This window comes from Anomaloglossus baeobatrachus, chromosome 2, assembly GCF_048569485.1.
Source record: "Anomaloglossus baeobatrachus isolate aAnoBae1 chromosome 2, aAnoBae1.hap1, whole genome shotgun sequence".
Lineage (NCBI taxonomy): Eukaryota > Metazoa > Chordata > Amphibia > Anura > Aromobatidae > Anomaloglossus > Anomaloglossus baeobatrachus.
The window spans coordinates 669197349-669212014 of NC_134354.1; the positions used below are offsets into that span (position 1 = coordinate 669197349).

A 14666-nucleotide genomic window follows, 5' to 3' on the forward strand; every position below is an offset into this window, starting at 1 on the left:
GTGTGGAAATATTCCTGTTAGTCTATTTCCTGTGTTTTATTTCCTCCTTGGTTTGTATTGTCTCTCCCCTGAGTCTGTGTGAATGTGTTTTGGTTTTTCCCCTGTCTGTTGTATTTCTGGGGTCTGGGTCTCCGGTAACGGCACTCTCCTGGGGTGGGGGAGAGAGGGTATTAGTTCAGGGTTCGGACAAGAGTTAGGGTCACGCTGGCGGTCCAGACCTAGCTACCATCAAGCCTACCTCTGGGATAAGGAACAGAACAGGGTTCCTAGTCTGAGGGCCAATTTAGAGGTCCCTGCTCCAGTTACCCCTACACTCCTTTCTCCCTCACCTATTATTATTTTCCCATATTTTATTTTAACCATATATTTCCCCATTTTAGTCAGGCCGTACCTTGAAAGAGCTATGAACCAGAGTTTCATCTAGGTCTATCACCATGCATATTTTTCCATTATCTTTTGGTGTTACCTCCGGGAGTAAAGAGGTACCTGGAATCTGAGGGGGGGAAAAAAAAATAATATTTTAACTCATCAGGAAAATTGAAGAGCATTAAAAACAAAAATTAAAAAAAAAATAAATATAATAGGAAAATACATAAAACAACAGCAAGACCTGACACCAATCATCTATGGTAAATAATAAGGAAGGGACGTAGGAACTATAAAGTCTAATTGTGCTAACAGGTTTTTGCTCCTGTCCCGCCTGCAGAAACATGCATCAAAAATTAGACAGAAATAAGTTTTTTTTTTATATAGCTAAATACAAAAATATATATATATTTTTCTTTTCAAATAGGAATTTTACTGCTAATGTGCTAAGGATATAAAACATTTAATGCATTTTAGGCAAAATGCCATCAATTAATAACACTGCCTATTTTCATGCATGTTTCATTGAAAAGGTGCATGGTACTAAATAAACTACTGGGACTTTTAAAATCTTAAAGGTTTTCCCAATAGGCAGCCATTCTTCTCAAGGGGTGTGCGCACTCTAGGTTTCTGCCACACAAGGGGGAAAAAATAGTCTATCAAGCAGTCCTAATTTATCCTTTAGGATAAAAATGCTTTTACAAATACAGGAAGACAGCACTTCAATTATCATCGGTCTTCAGTTTATCTACCTGGAAAGGATGAAAGAGTGAGCAGAGCTAGCCGGGATTAGATCCTGCGACCTGCAGGTCACACAGATGCTTCCAGGCAGGAGTCTCAGCTGGCTGAGCACCCTCTTCGGTCCCACTGGCTGAAGCATTAAAAGTGCAGGTGGAAGAAGCTTATTGGTGAAGCTGCATTTCACAAATTATTGGTCTTGAGATTTTATGAACTATGCACAGAAAATGAAAAATGAGAACAAAAATCTGGGGACAGGATCGGAGGTTTATAAAAGCAATGGAATTACCTAAGAGCAGTAACTTCATTCTGGTATGAGGTTCATTGTGATCACGTTAAAGATGCAAGAAAACTTATTGGAGAATCGTATGACTGGCTGGTCTTCAAAATCAGACCAGGTATGATGGTGGTCCACCATTACTGGTGTCAGATGATGCAGAGCCTCTTTGAAATCATAGGGTTGACATTTGGACCACGTGGACACGTTGAGTATTTGGGGAGTTTATTACCTCAGTATTTATAAGACAAAACCAGGACCTAAATAATCAGAGGAAAAGTAGAATAGAAACACGGGCACCACTTCTCCATTTTTTACCAGATCCTGGTTTTGGCTTACAAATATTGAGGTAAAAACTCACCAGATACTCATTATGTGCTCATGCCTCAGGTGTCCCACACGTTACCTTTTTTTGGGGGGGGGGAAGGGGAGTAGGGTAAGGGGTAAGTAGCAAAGTACCATCTTACAGGAGAACTCCATCCAATGCCACAATAAATGATAAGACACATTTATCGAAGATATTTGGCCTACAGAGTCAGTGTCCAGAAATGTGCCGCTTTGGGTGGGAGTTTTTCTTTAAAAACTTTGAGGCCTCCTTCACACGTGCTATCCGTGTGACATCCGAATATCACATGGACAGCATGAGTTGGTATACTTACCTGTCTCCCGCACTGCTGTTACCGCCGGGTCCGTGGTCAGTGTAGGAAATATGCAATGAGCATAATGAGCGGTTCCGGAAGTAACAGCAGAGGCAGAGATAGCAGCGCCGGAGATAGGGGAGTATAAAAATTCTCTAATTTTTCTGTGACCTGTGTTTTCTCTAGTACTTCAGGAACAAAGTAGATGTGGAACTGTTAGGGGTACTTTGCACGCTGAGACATCGCTACTGCGATATTGTCGGGGTCAAATCGAAACTGACGCACATCCGGCGCCGGAAACGACATCACAACGTGTAAAGCCTAAATGTGCCGATAAACGATTGCAAAAGCGTCGAAAATCGGTGATCTGTGTAGCGCCGGTCATTTTCATAATGTCGCACCAATAGGAGATACGATGTTGTTCCTCGTTCCTGCGGCAGCACACATCGCTGTGTGTGAAGCTGCAGGAGCGAGGAACAGCTCCTTACCTGCCTCCACCGGCTATGCGGAAGGAAGGAGGTGGGCGGGATGTTTACGTCCCGCTCATCTCCGCCCCTCCGCTTCTATTGGCCGCCTGCAGTGTGACGTCGCTGTGACGCCACACGACCCGCACCCTTAGGAAGGAGGCGGGTCGCCGGCCAGAGCGACGTCGCAGGGCAGGTAAGTGCGTGTGAAGCTGCCGTAGCGATAATGTGATAGCTGCCGAAGCGAACAAGATATCGCTTGTGCGACGGGGCGGGTACTATCGCGCTCGGCATCGATAGCATCGGCTAGCGATGTCACAACGTGCAAAGTACCCCTTACTGTGCTGCTGAAGATAGGACATAAATCCACGAAAACTGAACGAAGATGGTTTTATTTTACATGTTTTGAAATGTCCCCCCCACTTTTTCATCAGGAAATCCACCGATATTCAGTTTTTGTGGATTCATGTCATATCTTCAGCAGCACAGTAACAGTTCCACATCTACTTTGCTCCTGATCTGTTGCGGCCTTTTTGGCATGTGGACTCTTCAGCAGCTGGTTACATGCTTTAATTCTGGTTGTGCGACACGCAACCACATAAGGAGAGAACATTTCCTTATTACTCTTATATGTCTATTGGGTAAGACCCTATTGCACTTTTTCCCTTCAGCTTTTTTCTAGTAATTGTCACACTGATGTCACAAGGATCACATCAGTGTGCGGTCCATGTGACACCCATGCTGCCGGCAGAAAATAGACATGTCGCCATGTGGAGCACACAGACACATGGTCCGTGTGAAAACACAGATGTGTGACCAAGCCCATTGATTTTTAAAGGGTCTACAAGTGTCAGTGTATCCGGTATGTGTGAAAACAGACGTCACACGTACCGGAAACACCGATGTGTGAAGGAGGCCTAAGCCTGTTTTCTTCTGCTTTTACTTAGGACTATAAAACTATTGATTGCTTCCATGGAGGATTAATAATTACTAAAATAGTTGGAATATAGATCTCATGATACTAGAAGAAAATCAACATCAGCTACTAATGAAGATTTAAAGCTTGCATAAGGAGTATGGACTAGATCTTTTAGGAGGAGAAACTAAAAAGACCCCCACACACATTGGTGCACAATCTACTGAGGTTGAAGGCACCACCGGCCACAGCAAAGATGTATTGTGTTCCCAGTTCTTCATCTGGCAGCAGCTTTCCCTACTTTCCACATACACACACTTGCAGGGTGGGTCAAGATGAGCACGTATATGGCGGTGAAATTATGAGAAAAGCCTTTTGACGGTTTTTCCACCAATACTGTAATCTTTGGGGTCTAACATTCAGTATTTTCACTGCCCATTAGGCTATATAGTTAGGAGACAGCATCTATATGGTGTTGGTTGCTGGTCTAACCATTAAATGTTGGAAATCATCTCTTAATGCTTGGTAGATGACATACTAATTTTGATTTCATAATAGGAAAAATAAATTTCCAAGAGGCTTGCATTTCTGAAATCCTTTTTAAATAGGACATTTCAACCATTGTACCTCATGAGTATTAAATGATGTATGAAAAAGATCCCAGTGCCATATAGATGATACCTACCTGGTAAAACTGATACTGCAGACACTGGAGTAACTCCGACTGAAAGAAAAGGGGGAAATCACAAGTAAGCCATCCTATTCAATACACGGTATGCAACTATTAAATAGGGGGTTTCCACAGAACTCATGAAAAACTACACATAGCTCATATAATAGTCAGGCAAAAAAGATAAAAACACATTGGTGGATTATTCTATGCTTTATTTTATGGGCCTGAAATTTAAGAATTTCAAATATCACAATAGTGAAATAATTTATTGGAGAGGACTGCACAACAACCTATACAAGGAGGGGCGTGGAATATTGGCATAGGTTTTTGGGTAGGATGACGTGGAATAGCAACCGGTATATCATTAGACACTAGGATAAAGCCAATTTCCTAACCATGTTTCCTCTTCTTGTAGCCTTACAATTTACAGCTCTATTTCAGAAGACAGTACACGGCTGCCGAATGTCATGGTTGGACGTACCTTTGGGGTGGTCTGGGTCTCCTCCTTTTGGGTGGGAGGTTCACCAGTGCCTCCTGGTCGATTGACATTCTGTGCACTGAGGCAACAGAAAAGTGCCTTAAATATACTCCGGCTTCTAGGCTTCTTTGGCGAGGACCTGGAGACCAGTCCTGGAAGAAATTAGACATACACAGTTCAGTAAAATTTTCAGCAGGGATTTCATTTCAAAAACACAATTTTCATTTTTCTACACTAGCGATGCTTTTAGTTCCAGGCCATCAACAATGACCTGTGGTTAGTTCTCCAAGATGTTTGGAAAAACCTATTTACCAAGCTCCTTCAAAGATTGTGTGCAAATTGACCTAGAGGAATTGATATGGTTTTGAAGGCAAAAGGGTGATCATACTAATAATTGATTTGATCTACAGTTGTCTTTTATTCACTTTATAAGTTTGTTAATTTATATCTATAGACTAATAACATGTCTATATTTAAAGCATTCTTACTCTACAGTTTTTCCACACCTGCCTAAAATGTTTGTATCGTAACATCCATGACTAGATAAAAAGCCTAAAAATGAATCAAATGCCTAGCCTGTTGTGCCAAACATACTCTATAAGTGTACGTGCCCACGATCAGGACCCGCTGCATCCTGGACGTGGTGGGTCCCGGCCTGCGGAGCCGCGAGTCCCCTCTGCAGGAGAACATAAGATACCGCAGGTGCCAGTGCCCTTGATTAGGGTTTGGGGCGCTGCAGTCTCTCGCTTGTGTTCTTTCTACAGAAGACACTTGCGACTCCGCAGCAAAAAATTGACATGCTGCGGCTTGGAAAACCGCACCGCAGGTCAGATTTCGCTGCGGGCCGTACACACAGTGGGCATGGGATTTCTATAAATCCCATCCACTGAGCTTGTACTATATAATGCAGAAAAAACATGCTGCATCTAAAACGCTAAAAACACTGATTGTGGGCACACAGCTTAATACCCTTTTTCAAAATATCTATGCCTCTTGTAACAATATCGATAATTTCCAATGTATTGCGTTCATGTTGAAAACGCATAAGTATACAGAGTCCCAATATCAATAAACGTGCACCAAATGTGATTTATACAACAGATTCTATGTTATAGGCTACTTCTGTACAATCGTTATGAATCTTTTAGGATTTATTTCAAATGAACAACAAATCATACAGGTAAAAAATATGTAAAAAAACGTTACTGGCAGAAAAACACTAAAATCCACCAGAGGAATGAGTGGGCATGAATATAAAATATATATTACTTTTATATTCATGCCCTCTCATTCATGAATGTCTGAGGAAACGTTGACCAGACGTAGTGTGTGTGTGTGTGTGTGTGTGTGTGTGTGTGTGTGTGTGTGTGTGTGTGTGTGTGTGTGTGAGAGAGATAGAGATATTATATTATATACACACACACACACACACACACACACACACACACACACACACATATTATATAATTTATTACAAACACACACACACACACACACACACACACACACACACCCACCCACACACTACGTCTGGTCAAACTTTCCTCAGACATTCATGAATGAGAGTGCACAAATATAAAAGAGTTAAGGTGGCGTCACAAATAGCGACGACGACAATGACGTCGCTGCTAAGTCACCATTTTCTGTGACGTAGCAGCGACGTCCCGTCGCTGTCGCTGTGTGTGACATCCAGCCACGACCTGGCCCCTGCTGTGAGGTCGCTGGTTGTTGCTGAATATCCTGCTTCATTTTTTGGACGTTGCTCTCCCGCTGTGAAGCATACATCGCTGTGTGTGACAGCGAGAGAGCGACGAACTGAAGCAAGCAGGGAGCCGGTGTGTGGCAGCCTGCGGTAAGCTGTAACCAAGGTAAACATCGGGTAACCAAGAAGCCCTTTCCTTGGTTACCCGATATTCACCTTAGTTACTAGCGTCCGCCGCTCTCACGCTGCCAGTGCCGGCTCCCTGCACACATAGCTGGAGTACACATCGGGTAATTAACCCGATGTGTACTCTGGCTAGGAGTGCAGGGAACAGGGAGCCGGCACTGGCAGCGTGAGAGCGGCGGACGCTAGTAACTAAGGTAAATATCGGGTAACCAAGAGAATTGCTTTCCTTGGCTACCCGATATTTACCTTAGTTACGCTTCCACGCGTCGCTGCTGGCTGGGGGCTGGTCACTGGTCGCTGGTGAGATCTGCCTGTTTGACAGCTCACCAGCGACCATGTAACGACGCAGCAGCGATCCTGATAAGGTCAAATCGCTGGTCGTGATCGCTGCTGCGTCGCTATGTGTGACGCCACCTTTAGGAGCAGCATGCACAGGTCTTTGTTCTCCCTCCCAGCCATATTTGTTGAGCACATCTACAAATTTGTGAGTGTCTTCATTATCTACAATAGTAATAAGCATTATACCTTTCATTGTTTATAATTTTAGTAATAGTGGTGGTTTTGAACTAAAAAACTGGATATTCATAAACAGATTTTTGTATGTCTAAGATGGGGCATAGAAATAGATTTCCAAAAATAATTTAAAAAGAAATGCCAGGATTGCACCAGTGGATCTTATTACTCATTAAGAACTTCTAAATGCATCAGTATCTTGAAATATATCCCTAGTGTAACTGTCAACCCTGCCAAGATAACCCATTACTGTCCAGGAACCAGTGTGTAATGATATATGCCCCAGGGGTGAACTAGTTTAGCATGTTATGTTATTGCAATAGGAGTGTTGGTGTTCTATATTTAATTGTATATATGCCTTTAAGTTACCTCTACGCATAATGTTTTATATTGTGCAAACTAATGGAATCCAATTCACTAGATGCCATAGAACTATAAAAAGGACTGTGGAATAGGAAGATTGTTAGTGTGTGGCTGAGGCCACCTGGATTGCTACGAGTATGTATAGTCTAAATAGACGGCCATTCAGCTCCAGGAAAAAAAAAAAAAAAAAAAGTTCGGGTTGTGAAGCATAGAAGCTGTATTTGGAGGTGCTGAAGACCAGCGTGAGCAGAGTCTGAGCACAATGGTCTGGATCAAGAGTAAGGGGTACTTTGCACGCTGCGACATCGCTACTGCGATCTCATCGGGGTCAAATTGAAAGTGATGCACATCCGGCGCGGGTAACGGCGTCACAACGTGTAAAGCCTAGATGCGCCGATTAACGATCGCAAAAGCGTCGTAAATCGGTGATCTGTGTAGTGTCGGTCATTTTCATAATGTCGCACCAATAGGAGATACGATGTTGTTCCTCGTTCCTGTGGCGCCACACATCGCTGTGTATGAAGCCGTAGGAGCGAGGAACATCGACTTACCTGCCTCCACCGGCTATACAGAAGGAAGGAGGTGGGCGGGATGTTTACGTCCCGCTCATCTCCTCCCCTCCGCTTCTATTGGCCGCCTGCCGTGTGACGCCGCACGACCCGCCCCCTTAGGAAGGGCAGGTAAGTGCGTGTGAAGCTGTCGTAGCGATAATGTTCGCTACGGCAGCTATCACAAGATATCGCATGTGCGACGTGGGCGGGTACTATCGCGCTCGGCATAGCAAGCATCGGCTAGCGATGTTGCAGCGTGCAAAGTACCCCTTAGGAGAGAGCTAAAAAGGAAAGCGAGCACTGGCTTTGCAGGGCCATATACGATAAGACGGGCCTGAAAGGAAACCACAAAAAGGCAGATTAGCCGAAGTAGCAGAGCACATGGCCATGGAGTAGATCAGTAAAACCTAGCTGTTGGAAGAGGAAACCTGAAATGACAGACACCACTACAGAAAATTGTGTTATGTAGGTAGAAGCCACGATAGCAATTAGTATTGATAATGGTCATGGAACTGGTTCCTTAAGAACACGTAAAAGGGCCTCCAAACTTTCCTTTCATTCACAGAGGATCTTGGCTGGCTGAGGGTTCAGGCCTTTTGACTTTTTAATGAGTATTTTTCTCTTCCTAACAATATACTGCTGCTTGTGGTATCTAGTAATGGCTTACTTTACTCTCCCAACAGTGCACATGCATCTAGGGCAGTGATGGCTAACCTATGACACATGTGTTAAAGGCAACACGCTGAGACATTTTTGCTGATGCATAATAGGGGCAGGCGGCCACATCCCGATCTATAAGACAAGCTGCAGACGCCGGTGATTAAACTAAAACTGCATATGCAGCTAAACTGCTCCGAAATTACCAGCCCGGAGGAGGGCCACACATGCAGTTCTAGTTATATCACCAGCGGCCGCGACTTGTCTTGTCTTATAGATTGGGATGCAGCTGCCAGTAATTTGTGTTCTGTACCTTTAATCAGAGTCCTGAGCAAGGCATGCTTATGAACCATGCGGTACGAAACACGCCTCTCTCTAACCCTCCAGAGCGGAGCTTGAAGACAGGCGCCATTGCAGGCGGGCGTCGGGCAACATTACAGTGTGGCTGCTGCAGCAAGTCCACACATCAGCACCAAATGGAATCTGGATCACAAGCACTCAAGATATAGGTTATAAAATAAACCTTTTGAGCTTGGTGTGTCAAAACTAGTGAAAAAATAAAATAAACAAATATAGCATAACTCAAGTGGTGTGTAATTTATGGATTTTTTGATAATTTTGTGATTTTTGTAGCTGTAATAATAAAAAAAAAAAAAAATAAAATCATCTGATAATGACTGCTGGGGGAGAAGAGGAGATAATGACTGCTGGGGATATTATCTCCTCTTCCCCACCAGCAGGCATTATCTCCTCTTCTCCTCTCCCCACAGCAGTCACTATCAGATAACTTTTTGTTATCAGCTACAAATCCCACAAAATTCTGAATTTTTCGAGAAGTAACACTCCACCCAAGTTATGCTAGTTTTTTTTTTTTTTACGAATCTGGACACCAAGCTCAAAAGGTTGCCCATCACTGATCTAGGGGTTTGCTAATCGCAATGTGTCAGCCATCAAGTGCGTCTGGTCACCTTCGACTGGGAACGAGAACTGATACATGCCCCACTACTGGGGAAAGATTGTGCCTGGTTTGTGCCAAAAATTTGGTTTGCATCAGAAATTAGTGTTTTGGTATTTCTGTGGGTTGTTAGTACCACATATCTGCACCACTCTAATAACCACTAGTCCCATCTAGCACAAGGACCTCTTCTTCGTACTTTGCTGAACAGAAGCGGCATAAACACAATTACATCACACAAGAATCAAAAGCTCAGATTACAGGAAATGCCTGGAGGTGAACGCAATTTTCGACTTGAAAACGGTCAATCAAAAATTAATATCAAAGAATTCCATGCATCAGACAGCCTTAATAGGTCAGGAGGAGACAAAACTAATAAGCAAGCTTGTGGACCAGCTCCAAGACGGCTCATTGCTGCTACTGATCTCCGATAACATCTACATGTGAACCTTAAAAATGTGCTTGCCTAATTGTGCTTACTTACCATACTAACCCAAGAACGAGTTATCTGAGGGACTAAGGGGCACTTTGCACACTACGACATCGCAGGTGCGATGTCGGAGGGGGTCATGTCGAAAGTGACGCACTTCCGGCGTTGCACTAGACATCGTAGTGTGTAAATCCTAGATGATACGATTAACGAGCGCAAAATCGTTGTAATCGTATCATTGGTGTAGTGTCTGGGAATTCCATAATTACGCGACTGCGACAGGTACGATGTTGTTCCTCGTTCCTGCAGCAGCATACATCGCTGTGTGTGAAGCCACAGGAGCGAGGAACATCTCCTACCTGCGTCCTGCAGCTCACGCCGGCTATGCGGAAGGACAGAGGTGGGCGGGATGTTTATGTCCCTCTCATCTCCGCCCCTCCGCTTCTATTGGCCGCCTGCCGTGTGACGTCGTTATGACGCTGCACGATCCGCCCCCTTAAGGAGGCGGGTCGCCGGCCACATTGACGTCGCAAGACAGGCGAGTCCATGTGAAGCTGCCGTAGCGATAATGATCGCTACGGCTGCTATCACAAGATATCGCTGCTGCGACAGGGCGGGGACTATCGTGCTCGGCATCGCAAGCATCGGCGTGCGATATCGTTGTGTGCAAAGTGCCCCTTAGGTTATGAGCAAATCATAGTAAAGATTTATCCAGAAAGATCCACAATCAACATGTTCATCGTCGGTTATATTATTCTGCCAAAAATGTCCCCAATCTAGATCCTAATATTATAGACTGCTTGCATGGACCAGACCGGAACACCAATTATGTGGACAAAGATGGAGCTGCACATGCAACGACAGACGTGACAGGTACAGTAAATTAGGCGGACCATGTAAAGGTAGACTTGGAGATAACTGTGCACATAGGGCATGTGGAAGAACAAAGATCTAAAAGGAAAAACTGCCAACTGGATGCACTCGTATTCACACATCTGGCTTTTCGCCGGTTTGCTGGATTCGGCACACGCCAGTACAGTGTATACAGTACAATGGCAGTGCGACAAGTGACGGTTACATGCTGTCATATGACCGGAGCATGGGACCAGGAAGTTGCGGCGCTGCCATTGTACTGTATACACTGTAGTGGCGTGCGCCGCATCCAGCAAACCGGCGAAAAGCCGGATGTGTGAAACCGGCCTTACCAGGCTCAAATTAGGCCATCACAGTAGTTTTGGACTATCGATGACTAAATAAATCATCATTGGTAAAACAGAAAGTATTACAAATTTTATAGAAATCTTGAAATATTAGTGTTAATTTTTGCCCCTTTATATTAATATTTTCCACATTGCACCTTGATATTTTTCGAAGCATGGAGCAATCGTGGGGAACTGATCAGTCATTTTAAAAAATACTTTTTATTGAAAAATGAAAACCTTACTCTGGTTGGTGCACACTAGAGTGCTCACATTCCTTTTTTCTTTTTCCATTTCATAAACAGATGAAACAGATGATTGCTACTGATCAACTGCCCCAAGTCATTGACTTCAATGGACGGTTGGAAGAGAAAGTTTATGTCAGATCAACTCTGACCATTTCCTCTCGTCCCCATCTTACAGAAAAGAAAAAAAAACAGTGCAAATGGCTGTTATTTTGTTTCCCCTTGAAAAAACAAAGCAAAAAAAAAAAACACATCTACCGCCCCCTCCTCCCCCTTCACAGATTTAAAAATGACACATTTCAATCAGTTTTTGCTTCCATTATTTTGTCAAGAAAATCCTTATCAGTCTACAGGTTAAATGAAATGCTGAGCTGACCCAGCCTTAGGCTTATTTTGGATATATTGCAGAGGAGCAATGAATATAGAGCTCTTCATTTTATGGCCGATTTCATAAATCCATGTTCTGGCCATGGGTCCTCTGACCAGAACCTGACTGCCTCATACATGCCTATGAGACTGTTGAGTTTGGGTCAGGAGATCTGTGGCCGCTCCTTGCACCACGGTTTGTACTTTGACCACAAAATGCGGATCTGCAAATTCGTCCCTAGATGTTGGAATCTTACGGGCACTTTGCACGCTGCGACATCGCTAGCCGATGATAGGGATGCCGAGCGCGATAGTCCCCGCCCCCGTCGCATATGCGATATCTTGTGATCGCTGCGGCAGCTGCACACGTACTTACCTGCCCTGCGATGTCGCTCCGGCCGGCGACCCGCCTCCTTCCCAATGGGGCGTGTTGTGGGGCGTCACAGCGACGTCACACGGCAGGCGGCCAATAGAAGCGGAGGGGCGGAGATGAGCGGGACGTAAACATCCCGCCCACCTCCTTCCTTCCACATTGCCGGCGGCCGCAGGTAAGGAGATGTTCCTCGCTCCTGCGGCTTCACACACAGCGATGTGTGCTACCGCAGGAACGAGAAACAACATCGTATCTCCTATTGGTGCGACATTATGAAAATGACCGACACCACACAGATCACCGATTCACGACGCTTTTGCAATTATTTATCGGCGCATCTAGGCTTTACACGTTGCGACGTCGTTACCGGCGCCCGATGTGCGTCACTTTCGATGTGACCCCGACGATATCGCAGTAGTGATGTTGCAACGTGCAAAGTATGCCTTAGAGCAGTGATGGCGAACCTGTGGCACTCCAGCTGTTGCAAAACTACAATTCCCATCATGCCTGGCCATTCAAAGCAAAAGCTTTGGCTGTGAAGACATGATGGGAATTGTAGTTTTGCAACAGCTGGAGTGCCATAGGTTCGCCATCACTGCCTTAGAGCTTTCCAACCTGAATAGGTCAATTAAAAAGAGGTACTTTGAGGAGATTCTTCTACAGGCTCTGCCCTCAAACTATAAAGATGAGATCCATAGTGCTGCACCTGTAATTCAAGGTGACACTAGAGCTGCTCCCCCTCCCTTCTGGGACATTACATCACACATCAGGGGGCGTGGTCAGCCTCCTGATAATACCTTATTCTCTGCAGTCTGAGAACAGGGCAAACTACCACACCCCTATTCTCAGACTGCAGGGAAGCAGATATTATCGGGGGGCTGCTTGTTACCAACAGCATGGAGCAGGCCATCCTCCCTGATGTAACGTCCCAGAAGGGAGGAGGAGCAGCTCCAGTGTCACACTGAATTACAGGTACACAGACAGCACTATGGATTTCATCCTAATAGTTTATGAGGGCATGGTCAGTAGAAGAACGTATCTCCTTGGAGTAACCCTTTAATTGATGCATTATCCTTGCTACACTTTGGATGGTTACTATGGGGTGTGTAGGCACCTTGTAATCTCAGCGTCATATTCATGTATGATAAAAGAGGCACATGAAAATAAAATGAGCAGATCATTCACAAATAGCCAGAGGTGACATATAAGGTTACATGGTCAATACCATCTGGAACCCTCCTCTCATAAAAGGAGGAGTGGGCTGCAGAGCTGCCAGACAGTAGGAAACAGAGCAGGTGTGATGTTAGCCAGACGCTTCCGCTGCAGACGTACAGGGTGATGGACCGAAAACATAGCAATTACAAGAACTGCTTTTGGCAAATACTCGGGTTTCAAGGAAGTTACAAAAAGTAACAGCTTTCTGACCTGATGGCTTTAAAAGGTTATGTCCCGCAGCGCAGGGTTAATAAGCATAGCTATAAACAGAAGACAGATCTATATAGCCATACCCTGTGAATGGAGCAATAACAAAGACTTTTACAGAGTTGATGGATCGGCGAGGGGGGGGGGGGGGGGGGGGGGGGGACTAGTAATTAAGAAAGATTAATAAAAATGTGGAAGACTTTCCCCCTGAAGACCAAATCATGGTCAGAACGACTTTCCAAGACAAGTTGGCGAAGGGTCTACTATCAAAAGATGCTAGAACATGATTATTTACTGAATATGTTGGGGTCCATTTACACGGCAGGTTAAGCTGCCTAGAGCAAGCACCAATCAACGATCTAGGAAGCGGATCACTGCTCGCTGCATTACTCTGCACGTAACAACAGGGAGGGGGTTCGTGCAAACACTTCTACATTGGTGGCAGCACGCCGGTGTTTTTGTATCCCCCATACAATCTCATCTGGCCAATTTTTTCTCTTCTCGCAGGTGATAATGAAATTAATTTAGGATATACAACGATACTAAGATAAAGGATGCAAATTGCAATAAATGACTACTGTGGACAAATACATTCAAGGATCAGCATCATTTTACATATCTAGGACTTTATGAGGAGTTCGAGCCTTTATCCAGACAACAACACAAGATAGATTTTTTTCGGCCTCATGTAGACTGTCACTAAATCTTTCCAAGTGGGCCTCCATGTTAGGACTCGTACAGACGAGCATACTTCAGTCCCTCTGTATGCCGTCAGTGTGCCAGACACCGCATACAGACCAATGCAGGTGAATGGGATGGGCAAATTATGCACTACTACACACTATGGACATACGGATGAGAAGGGGGATTGACTTCTGGATGAAGAATGAACAACCTGATATGTTTTTCTGATCTCCTCCTTTTAGATCTCATAGTTGCACCTTTGGGACCTCATCGCCACACTTCTGATCTGAAGCTGGAGAGGATATAACAAATCCATCTGGGTAAAACGTTATGGATAAACACACTTAGCGTATAGTGGTGTGTTTACATGGTCGCACAGGCATCCTGGGATTGGTTTTTAGTAGTCTGGAGTGCTAAGGGTTAATATTTTTGAAAATATGTGGCTGAGCAGCTGGTAACGCGGACAGCTG

General features: G+C 44.6%; 1 protein-coding gene across 1 annotated transcript in view; it reads right to left on the reverse strand.

The window, feature by feature from the left end:
* The window catches only part of CTDSP2 (CTD small phosphatase 2), a 70097-nt gene that overhangs the window by 21597 nt on the left and 33834 nt on the right, over positions 1 to 14666 (reverse strand). The window contains exons 2-4 of the mRNA XM_075337114.1: positions 4554 to 4702; positions 4085 to 4123; positions 392 to 493 (exon numbers count right to left, since the gene is read on the reverse strand). Coding sequence (XP_075193229.1) covers positions 392 to 493; positions 4085 to 4123; positions 4554 to 4702 — 290 coding nt within the window. The remainder of the gene's footprint in view (positions 1 to 391; positions 494 to 4084; positions 4124 to 4553; positions 4703 to 14666) is intronic.